General features: G+C 42.8%; 1 protein-coding gene across 6 annotated transcripts in view; it reads left to right on the forward strand.

Annotated features, from left to right (window-relative positions):
- The window catches only part of AMBRA1 (autophagy and beclin 1 regulator 1), a 179654-nt gene that overhangs the window by 32454 nt on the left and 134895 nt on the right, over window positions 1-12305 (forward strand). For 3 of the 6 annotated variants that reach the window (XM_080643228.1, XM_080643227.1, XM_080643229.1), the window contains exons 5-8: window positions 187-359; window positions 1735-1801; window positions 2335-2481; window positions 2752-3788. In XM_080643228.1, the coding sequence (XP_080499354.1) occupies window positions 187-359; window positions 1735-1801; window positions 2335-2481; window positions 2752-3788 (1424 nt within the window). Of the gene's footprint in view, window positions 1-186; window positions 360-1734; window positions 1802-2334; window positions 3789-12305 lie in introns of all 6 variants that reach the window. The other 3 variants (XM_080643224.1, XM_080643225.1, XM_080643226.1) reach the window with 1 other exon arrangement.

Below are 12305 nucleotides of genomic sequence, written 5' to 3' on the forward strand. Positions count from 1 at the left end.
AATATTTTTCTGATAAATTGGTGACACTGCTTGATCACTGATTTTCTACATCGTTTTACAGAGGACATATTTAAAGTATGCCCTGCCATAGTAATTTTACCTTAAATATGGACCTTTTGAGAATTTGACATCTCAGTTTGCTGGCAGTTGGTAACCTGAGAATATTTGGGATTTATTTGTTCATAGGGTGGCAGTGAAAGCTGGTTCACAGATAGCAACAATGCCATTGCCTCTCTGGCTTTCCACCCTACGGCTCAGCTCCTTCTGATTGCCACTGCCAATGAGATCCACTTCTGGGATTGGAGCCGAAGGGAGCCCTTTGCTGTGGTGAAGACAGCTAGCGAGATGGAACGGGTCCGGTGAGTCCTCTGTCCACCAGTGATGTCTGGCATAGGATTAGCATGGTAGAGAACATTTACACTTGGCTTTCACCTTGGGAGACAGATTGTTATCCCTGTAGCTCCTTCTACCTTTTTTTTAAAAGAATTTTTATTGATTTTTAGAGAGAGGAAGAGAGAGGGAAACATCGATTGCTGTCTCCTGCGTGCCTCCTATGGGGATAGAGCCTACAACCTGGGCATGTGCACTAACTGGGAATCCAACCGGCATCCTTTCAGTGCACAGGTCCATGCCCAGCCAATGGAGCACACCGGCCAGGGTGCTCCTCCTACCTTTTAAGCAGCTGGCCAGTCAGCTGGGAAGTAGTTAATTTTGTTCATTTCAGCTGATCATTTTTGGCCTATCTTCTGGTCTTTGAAAACTGGGGTCACTCCCTAACCGGTTTGGCTCAGTGAATAGAGCATTGGCCTGCGGACTCAAGGGTCCCAGTTTCGATTCCGGTCAAGGGGATGTACCTTGGTTGCGGGCACATACCCAGTAGGGAGTGTGCAGGAGGCAGCTGATCAATGTTTCTCTCTTATCGATGTTTCTAACTCTCTATCCCTCTCCCTTCCTCTCCGTAAAAAATCTATAAAATATATATTAAAAAAAAAAAAAGAAGAAAACTGGGGTCATTAGATTCTTTTTTAGGTTCAAAGCTATCTGGGTTTGGAAGAGCCCCCTTTTTTTGAGAAATCTGAAAGGTATTCAGGTTGTGGGAAGCTTGATGGATAATTGCTCATCCCTAGATATCTATGTTTATCAAACTGCAAGAGGGAGAAGTAAGTATGCATCACATATGCTGGTTGATATTTACTTAGCCCTCAAGATGAAAACACACATTGCCTGAATTAAAGCTGATGCAGTTTTCCTTTGGTTCTCTTGGTATTAGAGTTGGATATAAGCTAGTCTAGTCTAGCTTATAGACTCTGCAAATTACTCTGAAACTGTTCATTGTCACCAGAACTCATGCTTCTTGCTAGTGTAGCTACCATATGAGGGAGGAACTGAACTTACGGCAGAGTATGGGAGCATTTTCTGCTTTGCTATTATGATGAGCTCATAGATATGAGCAAATGTGTGCTTAATGTAGCTGCTTCCTGGAATGGAAGTCTAGGTATTTTTTGAAATTATTTTTGTGATACAAATTCCCTTATTTTTGCAAGTATAAGGAGATAACAAGAAGTATTAAACTTTATTATTTTAATCTCTTTGAAAGTTTTGAAAGTCTCTAGGGTGAAGTGGGTACCTTAGTAATCTGACATTACAGTATTGATTGCTATAAATTTGTACACGTTTCCTCTTCGCAGCATAATCTCTATGCATGTCTTTGTCTCTTTCTTCTTCTGTTTTCAGTCTGGTGAGATTTGATCCTCTTGGACACTACTTACTCACAGCAATTGTTAACCCCTCTAATCAGCAGGTAAGTTAGTCAGCATTTCCAACTCCATCTAAATTGTGGCTTATTTTCTAAACTAGTGTTGTAATTCTGATTGTATTAGACTTTAATTTTCAATGCCCGAGTGTTTCTCTCCAGTCAATATTCAAAACTAGCTTCAGACTGTATTCAAAGTTATAGCCATAATCATGACAGGGGAGTCAATTCTGAAACCCGAGTGATTCAGTCATTAGAAGTAACCATAGATTGTCATTCATGTGCCTCTGGCTGGTTAACATTTTGCTTCCCCTCACTGCCTCTGTGTTATGAAGATGTCTTTTTTAAGAGAATTGGTTTGCCAGCTGTACTCATTCAGAAATGTTGCTAATTGGAAGGGAATGATTTAATACCATATGATGATTCTGAATCTGAAGCCAGTTCTCAGCACTTCAGAGGTGGAGTTGTTGCTTGTCTGTGAAAGTTTTTCTTGGATGATTATCAGTAGCTTTCTTGGTTTACCTGGAGGTTCTACCTAACTGTCTTGCTCTGCCTCCATCCCACCTTGGTCCACACTGCAGGGTGATGATGAACCAGAGATCCCCATAGATGGAACAGAATTATCTCACTACCGACAGCGTGCCCTCCTGCAATCACAGCCAGTTCGCCGGACGCCTCTCCTCCACAATTTCCTGCACATGCTGTCCTCTCGCTCCTCTGGCATCCAGGTGGGAGAGCAAAGCACAGTGCAAGAGTCTGCTACCCCCTCTCCCCCACCGCCTCCCCCTCAGCCCTCCATGGAGCGCCCCAGGACTTCCGCTTACATCAGGCTCCGACAGCGGGTCAGTTACCCCACAGCTGAGTGCTGCCAGCACCTTGGGATCCTGTGCCTTTGCAGCCGCTGCTCTGGCACTCGAGTTCCTTCCCTCTTGCCACACCAGGACAGTGTTCCCCCTGCTTCTGCCAGGGCTACTACCCCTTCCTTTTCTTTTGTACAGACCGAGCCCTTCCATCCCCCGGAGCAGGCCTCATCAACGCAGCAGGACCAGGGCCTCCTGAACCGGCCGTCTGCCTTCAGTACAGTCCAGAGCAGCACTGCCGGCAACACGCTCCGCAACCTCAGTCTGGGTCCCACCCGTCGCTCTTTGGGAGGCCCTTTGTCTAGCCACCCTTCTAGGTATCACCGAGAAATAGCTTCCGGACTGACAGGATCTGAATGGACCCGAACAGTGCTCAGTCTGAACTCCCGCTCTGAGGCGGAATCCATGCCCCCGCCCAGGACCAGTGCCTCTTCGGTGACTTTGCTGTCTGTGCTGAGGCAGCAGGAAGGTGGCTCTCAAGCATCTGTGTACACTTCAGCCACAGAAGGGAGGGGTTTTCCAGCTTCAGGGTTGGCAACTGAGTCAGATGGAGGGAATGGCTCCAGCCAAAGCAACTCAGGCAGCATTCGCCATGAGCTTCCATGTGACTTGAGACGCTTCTTTTTGGAGTATGACCGGCTTCAGGAGCTGGACCAGAGCCTGAATGGGGAACCCCCCCAGACCCAACAGGCCCAGGAAATGCTCAATAATAACATTGAATCTGAGAGGCCAGGCCCCTCCCACCAACCCACCCCACACAGCAGTGAGAACAACTCCAACCTGTCCCGTGGTCATCTGAATCACTGTCGTGCTTGCCACAATCTGCTAACCTTTAACAACGATACCCTGCGTTGGGAAAGAACCACACCTAACTACTCCTCTGGCGAGGCCAGCTCCTCCTGGCAGGTCTCCAGTACTTTTGAGGGCATGCCATCGAGTGGCAGCCAGTTACCACCTCTTGAGCGGACTGAGGGCCATACGCCCAGCTCCAGCAGGCTGGAGTTGAGCAGCTCTGCTAGTCCGCAGGAGGAGAGGACTGTGGGGGTGGCCTTCAACCAGGAGACAGGCCACTGGGAAAGAATTTACACCCAGTCCAGCAGAACTGGAACTGTATCACAGGAGGCCTTACATCAGGATATGCCTGAGGAAAGCTCTGAGGAAGATTCACTCAGGAGGTAAGCAGGTGCTTTCTGTCCTCTCCTATATCCCTTACTTTTCTCCTTATATCTCTTCCTTTAGTCCAATAGCTGTTGTGGCTGGATCTGGAGTGTCTGAGACCCATGCATTTGGTTCGGCTCTCCCTACTTCCATTGCATCTTCTTGGAAAATCTTGCTCTGGTGGCGGAGAGAAGATAGGGCGTAGCAGTATGAGTCAGTTGGCTCTGCTAGCTCCTTTTCTGGTTAAGCTCTTTAACCTTAAAGGAGAGTGTAGATTAGGTTAGAGGGGCATGAGGAGTTGAAGAGGAGATAGAACCATTGATGTCCTCTGCCTTTTTTACCTTCTTGAAGGATTGTATATTCAGGGCTAGTTACTGTGAAACAAGAAAATGTCCCAGTATGTCTAGAAATTAGTAGTAAAAGAGAACCCTGCTTGGGACAGATTAGTGTATTGGTTCTTCTTGTGTTGCTTTGTGTTCAGCTCTTAAATCTTATCTTTTGGAGCAATGCAGCTTGACAGAAAGGAAAATAATATATATGTTGAAGATAGTTCATATTTTTTGAGATAAATATATTTTTTGGACAGCAAGTTAGTTGCTTAGTTAAGATTTTTTGAGTAGATCTTCCAGATGGACATTTACCTCGGGGTGGGGAAGAAGAATAATGCATAGAAGGAAGGCTTCTCCATACTCATATCGGCATCTCAGGCAACTGTTTCATGGAAGAAACTGAGTGGGTATAGTTGATAGCCCACCACATGTTCAAAGTGTGGCTGTGTGTGCATCTATCTTGATTTATTAGGGTCTTCTTTCTGCAATTCTGTAAAGGTCAAATCTAGTGTAATCACCAACTCCCAGAATCTGCCTTTTGGATCCAAGCAGCATATTGCTCTGCATTATATCCTCTGTTTAAGCCACTGAAATTTCTCTGACATAAGGTTCTAGCAAGGGAGGGAATATGGATTGTGCACATAATGTACTTGTTATTTTGGGAGGATACTTCAGAGAGTTACCCAGTTAATAAGGATTTGTTGAATGGTTACAGTTGTTCCAGAACTGTGCTAGGCACTGTGGGGAACCCAAAAGAAGCAAATACCCGGTTTTTGCCCACTGGGGTGGGTATACATTGTTATTGTAGAGGCAAGACTTATTTACATGAAAGTATATAAAAAATGTAGAGAACGGAATGCTTTATTGTATGTTACTGACATTAAATGTAGTATAATTTCAGAAAAAGGGAAGAATCAAAGAAAGCTTTACAAAATCATGTCTTGAAAGACGGATAGGATTTAGAGAGAGAGAGAACTTTTTATTTTAGGGGAACAGTCCATACTAGGGAAGGAAGGGCATGATGTATGCAAGACAGTAGGTGGTTCTTAAGGGGAACAGGGAAACTTGGTTGGACATGAAAGATAAAAAAATAAAGGTTGTTGCTATGCCCCTGTGATTGAGGCCAGTTCTGAATTAACATTTCCAAAATTCTGGCTTTGGAATATTTTACTTTACATCTGGAGCCTTGGATTCGCTTCCTGTTTGTCAGGAGAGCTGAGAAGGTAGCAAGCACAGTTCTTGACATATAGAAGGCATTCAAAAAGTTTATTAAAGGTAGCCACAAAGGGACTGTCTTCATTTACAGCTTTGAAAGCCTACCAGTGTCCGTTTCCATAGCAACAGTGTGCTTCTGCTCAGCCTTTGTCCATCCTCTTCTAACAGGACCTCTTTATTGTTGTTCTGAGAAATACCTAAGTGGTTTAAAGAGAAATACCTAAGTGGTTTAAAGTAAACTCTGCTGTTTGATAATAGAGATATCAGTTACTGAGGGCCTACTATGTGTTAGGTACCATGTTCTTGCTTTGCATGAATTATTTCTATTTCCCACAACAACTTTGTGCAAGGCAGGTATTAAATTTCCTATCTTACAGTTGAAGAAAGTAAGGCTTAGGGAAGTTCAGTGTCTTGTTAAAGGTCCCATAATAGGTTACTGAATAGGGATTTGAACTCTGGTTTGATGACTAAAGATTTTTCCAAGCTGCCCTGCATGATATATTCCTAATGGGATAACCTCATTTTTAGGCAAACCATTTTTTATTTATTTTTCCTTTCTTTTAACTTTTTATTATGAAAATCTTTAAACATATAAAAATTAAAAGTATAATAAACATGATTTCAAAACATTAATATTTGGCAGCCTTCTTTCATTTTTGTTCCCTATCCAATCCTCCACCTAGATATTATATAATTTTGTCTGAAAATAATCCAAAGTGTTTCTCTAGAGAAATGCTATCCAAGAAAACTTTCTAAATGATGAGATGTTCTGTATATGTGCTGTTCAGGACAGTAGCCACTAGCCAAATGTGGATTCTGTTCTTCCTCTTTGTCAGGAGAGCTGAGAAGTTAGCAAGCACAGTTCCTGACATATAGAAGCCATTTAAAAAGTTTGAAATGCAGCTAATGTTATCTGAGGATCTACATTTAAATTTTAAAAATTTAATTTAAATGTAAGTAGCCACATGTGACTAAAATATTAATGATTACTTCTTAATAAAGCAGGCCAATTTAAAATCCAGAAACTGGCCCAACCAGTGTTGCTCAGTTGGTTAAGCATTGTCCCAGGCACCAAGAGGTCATCTATGTTTTCATCTCAGGGATGTTTCTCTCTCTCTCTCTCTCTCCTTCCTCTCTCTCTCTAAAAAATCAATTAAAAAACCATTTAAATAAGTAAATAAAATCCAGAAACTGCCCTTGCTGGGTGGCTCAGTTGGTTGGAGCGTTGTCCTGTATATCCAAAAAGTTGTGGGTTCGATTCCCAGTCAGGACACATACCTAGGTCACTGGCCTGATCTCTAGGCGGGGCATATGCAGGAGGCAAATGATTGATGTTTCTCTTTCTAAAATCAATAAAAACATAGCCTTGGGTGGGGATTTAAAAAATAAAATAAAAGCCCTGACCGGTTTGGCTCAGTGGATAGAGCGTCGGCCTGGGGACTCAAGGGTCCCAGGTTCGATTCCGGTCAAGGGCATGTGCCTTGGTTGCGGGCACATCCCCAGTGGGGAGTGTGCAGGAGGCAGCTGATCGATGTTTCTCTCTCATCGATGTTTCTAACTCTCTATCCCTCTCCCTTCCTCTCTGTAAAAAATCAATAAAATATATTTTTTAAAAAATAAATAAAATAAAATTTAGAAACTATTGAGGATCTACCAAAAGTTTTTGTAGAGAAAAAGTACTATGTTTGTGGTTTAAATAAAGTTCTAGCATTTAAAAATGTATATTGTAGAAAATGAAGTCCCTTGTCATCTTGTAAACAATTTTACATATATGCTTTAAAAAATTTAAAATTATAAGAAATGCATGGTCATTGTAAAATTGTATATTAATACTGTAAGTTACATTATTTAAGGAGTCACTTTTAGATGAGCTAGGATGAGGTACACCATGAATGCTGACATTCTACTGAAAAATGAGGTATATTTTAAAATTTGTAAGTGTACACCCTTCATAGAAGGGCCACCACTTCCTCGTAAATTGAGTGGCTACATTCTAGCGTAAGACAAACAGGTGTTAATTGGCATCTTCTACTACTTTTAGAGAGCCGTGACATTTTTGAGCTGATGATCACAGTACAGTACAAGCCCTTGCTTGGATTTCCCCAGCAGGTGTCAGTGTTGGGCTGCTACTACCACTAGTCTAGAATGGTAGGGGGAAAAAGAAGGTGTACATTCACTACTTGAAGGGAGAGGTTTATTCTTTGGTCTTGTAGTTGGGGGAGAGACTAAAGAGGCATGTTTTGATCCTTGGTGTCTCTGATAGAATTAATAGTGTTGAAAATAGTTTGAATATTAAGCAGTAGTGTGTATTTTAGTGTAGGTCTCTGTTGCATAGACCTACGAGGCACGTGGCCCGCCGGTCCCAAGTTTGACATGCTTGTCAGTGATCCCAGTTAGGGAATTCACTGTTAAATCCCAACAAGTGAGAGATCAAAATTGGACTAAGTCTTCCCCAAATAAATTGTTTCTCCACTCTTTTTCTGGATAGGGAATGCCTAAGACCTTAGGTCTAAAGTGTTTAGTAAGATTGAGTGTGTTCTGAGAACTGTTGTCTTTTGATTTTTACCTTTCCCTTATGATCAATGAAGATTGGGGAGGACATTGGTTATAGCATAAAATTTGTCCTAAAACATCGAAGGTTAGAGTTGGAAGCCCTCATTAGATTTCTAAGGGTTTTTTTTTTTTTTTTTTTTTAAAGACTTTTGTAAGGGGATTGCTTTGGAATTTGGAGCAATCTGAAGAAGCTTCATAGGCCCACTAACTTGTTTGTTCCTTCAGCTCTGCTCACATGGGGATGCTCCAGGGAACTTATAGCAGAAACATCATTGATAGAAATAAATGGATATGTCTGCAGGGCTAGTTGTAAGTTCACAGAGGGAGAAGGAATCAGAAATTAGGAAGATACCAGTTTTCTCAGCTTGATTATAATACAGAGAGGGATCCAATTTGAATATTTTTGTTGTTGTTAATCTCACCCGAGGATATTTTCCCATTGGGAGAGAGAGATAGAAACATTAATGATGAGAGAGAACCATTGATGAGCTGCCTCTTGCACATCCTCCACTGGGGATCAAGCCCACAACTCAGGCTTGTGCCCTTCACTGGAATCGAACCCAGGACCCTTTGGTTGGTATTATAATTTGGCCCTATCCACTGAGCCAAACCAGCGAGGGCTTCCTGTTGGTTTTTAGAGAGAGTGGAAAGGAGAGGGAGAGACAGAGAGAGCCCTGACCAGGGCCAGAAATTGAGCCTGAAACCAAGGTACATGTCCTTGACCTGAATTGAACCCAGGACTCTTCAGTCTGAGGGCTAATGCTCTATTCACTGAGCCAAACTGACTAGGACCAACTTGAGTACTTTTTTCTGTGCCACTGGCCTAACTGGTCTAAGGGGTTTATTTATCTAAAATCCCTCCCAATTTCTTTGGATGGGGAGTGTACATAATTTATTATTCAAAATCTAGCACAGCTGTCACCCTTTCCTTCGGGAAACCTTCCCTGACTGTCCAAATAATCACTTCCTCTTCTTTGCTGCTTGTGTACTAGATATGAAATTGCACTTAAGGCAGAAAGTATTTGTTTCCCTTTCCGCCAGTGAGTTCTTTGAAGGCAGTGGCTATGTCTGTTGTACCTAGAATATTACCTGGCACATAGTAGGTGCTCATTAAATGGTAGTTGAATTGAACAAATGGGATTGAAATGACATCCCCTATGATCCAGTATGCAGTGTAAATCCTTTTTGTCGTTTTTAGTAAAAAAGAAAAAATAACTTTACTACACACACACACACACACACACACACACACACACACATCTATCTCCATCCCTTTAGTCTTATAGTCGTTGGCTCAATAAGTATGTGTTGAATAAATGCAGTGGCATTGCTTAGAGCAGTGGTTGGCAAACTGCAGCGGCTCACAAGCCGCGGTTTGCCGCTCCGTTGACTAATGAGTTTGCCGACCACTGGCCTAGAGCAGCGGTCGCCAACCTTTCGGACCTCATGGACCGCCAGTGGTCCATGGACCACCGGTTGGGCCTAGAGTACATAGAAGACACCTTCTATAACTTGAGCTCAGAAGACTGAGAACTTATTCCTCTGTTTCACAGTTTTAACTTGTATATTGGTTGTCCTGAAGCCTGTAATAAGTCTTATGTACTTGGTTATCTGTCCTTCATATTGGCTGATACTGACAGATGACTCAGTTCACTGGCCTCATCTACAGCTTCCTCTTGAGACTATGTTGTTGGTCTTTGGCTTGACCTTTCAGTGATACTATTATGTCTGCCAGTCAGTGCTGCTGTTTGCTTTTCTCCTTAAAGACTCTCTGCAGTCTCTATGATGTTATACTTGGTCTTGATAAAGTCCAAATTAGATTTGAATAAACCAAATTAAGTGTGAAGGTTCTATTTCCCATTGGTGCATTATGTTTCTTGTAGTTTCTGTGGAAGGCTTTCACTGAATTTGCTTAGAAGTAGGGTGTTTTGGGTTTGAAAAAGTGGATGCTCATCTATTTTTGTTTTGGGGTCCATGCATTTATTAGAATAAATCTTTTTGAGTTTTGAGATGATTTGGGTTTTATTTTTTTGACAGGGGTGAGGGGCAGAATTCTTGTATTAAGAGAGAGTTTTGCTTTTCCTCTAATTATGCCCCTGAAAAATTGGAATTATTGTCTTGGGTATACAAGTTACAATAAACCCTTCCTAACTTTTGAGTTCTTAACTCAGAAGTTTGGTATTGGAAGACAAAGAATAGGGAAGAATCCTTTGTGGTATGGATAAATCATGACTTGTTCCTGCTGTGAAAAGAGAGAACGAAGTATTAAGAAATAAAAAAAGAAGACAAAGCTGATGGTGGAATTTAAGCAGCTAGTTTTAAGAGAGGTAAGGGAAGCCGGGGGGAATGAAACCCAGGCCTTAGAGGAGGAAACTGAGGAGTATGAAGAAGGGCTGCCCCTCCCGTGAACATGGCTCTTAAAATACTGGGAATTGGGCTGGTGAAAAAGTTACTCTGATTGATCAATTTGTTTGTTTATTCATTTAGTTAACAAAAATATTTACTAAGCACCTACAGTGTACCAGATATGATTTAATCATAGCAACAAATCTCTCATTCTACTAGGAGAAAATATCTAGGCTGCCAAGTGGTGAGATATATATATATATATATATTTATTTATTTATTTATTTTTTAATAAAAATATGTTTAATAGGGGGTGCTGAAGTGGAAGTTTGCAGTATTAAAAATGGTCATCAGCTCTAGCTGGTTTGGCTCAGTGGATAGAGCATTGGCCTGTGGACTGAAGGGTCCCAGGTTTGATTCTGGTCAAGGGCATTTGCCCGGGTTGCGGGCTTAATCCCCAGTAGGGGGCTTGCAGGAGGCAGCCAATCAATGTTTCTCTCTATCTCTATCTCTATCTCTATCTCTATCTCTATCTCTCCCTCTCCCTCTCCCTCTCCCTCTCCCTCCCTCTCTGAAATCAATAAAAAATATTTAAAAAATCTATAATAATAAGTGTAATATGCTAATTAGACCAGACGTCTTTCCGGACAACCTTTCAGACAAAGCCAGGGCTGCATGGAAAGCCCAGGTCCTGGGTGCCAGAGGGAAGCTGGTGCTGGCAGCTGGGGGAAGGAAGGCCTACTCTTGCACAAATTTCGTGCATCAGCCCTCTAGTAAATAAATAAAAAGGGCCATCAGCCCTGGCTGTTGTGCTCAGTGGTTAGAGTGTTAGCCCATGGGCCAAAGGGTCATGGGTTCGATTCCTGGTCAAGGGCATGTACCTGGGTTGCAGGTTCTATCCTTGGCCCTGGTTGGGGCATGTGTAGGAGGCAAACAATTGATGTGTCTCTCTCACATTGATCTTTCTCTCTTTCCCTCCCTCCTTTCCACCCTCTCTAAAAAATTTCAATGGAAAAAATATCCTGTGGTGAGGATCAAAAAAAGGGGGGGGCTCATCAGAGGAAGTCTTGATAAGCTGACACTGTAGTAGAGACCTCAATCAAATAAGCAAGGAAGTAAACTCTGTTGATATTGGGGAAAGGCCATTCTAGACAGAGAGGAGAACAAATGCAAAATCCCTGAGACTCTTGGCTGGAGGACAGCAAAGATGGAAGAAAGAGATGAAGTTAGAGAGGTAATGAGGACCAGATTATGCAGGGCCTTCTAAACCATTTAAGAGATTTTACAAAAAAATTAGTAAAAATTAAGGGATTTTACCTCTTTTTCTGAGTGCTTTGGGAAGCCATTGGAAGTGGAGTAGCATGATCTAATATTTTAAAAGGATCACTGTGGCTGCTGATTGAGAATAGATTGAAGAGGCTCTGCTAAATGGGGTAAATTAGGGTTAAACCAACATCACAGTTTATTTTATTTTTTTCACATATTTAAAAAATTAATTTGTGTCTTGATATTATGGTGAAAACCAGAAGGCAAGAGTCAATGAGTGTGTCAGAGTTAGATACGCCTTAAATATGTGGATGAAGAATTGCTAAATCCTAATATATAAAAAGCCAGGAACCGTCATGACCGAAACAACCGGACAGACGACTGAACAACAGGCTGCGTGGGGTGACCAGGCTGGCAGGGGGGTTAGTGAGGGACGACCAAATGACTGAACAGCAGGCTGTGTGGGGCGACCAGGCTGGCAGGGGGGTTAGTGAGGGACAACCAAATGACTGAACAGCAGGCTGTGTGGGGCGACCAGGCTGGCAGAGGGTTAGTGAGGGACAACCAAATGATTGAACAGCAGGCTGTGTGGGGCGACCAGGCTGGCAGGGGGTTAGTGAGGGACAACCAAATGATTGAACAGCAGGCTGTGTGGGGCGACCAGGCTGGCAGGGGGTTAGTGAGGGACAACCAAATGATTGAACAGCAGGCTGTGTGGGGCGACCAGGCCAGCGGAGGGGGGGGCAGTTAGGGGCAACCAGGCCTGCAAGGGGAGGGGGGCAGTTAAGGGCGATCAGGCTGGCAATCAGGCTGGCAGGCAGAGGC

Source organism: Plecotus auritus (genome assembly GCF_963455305.1).
Source record: "Plecotus auritus genome assembly, chromosome: 9".
NCBI lineage: Eukaryota > Metazoa > Chordata > Mammalia > Chiroptera > Vespertilionidae > Plecotus > Plecotus auritus.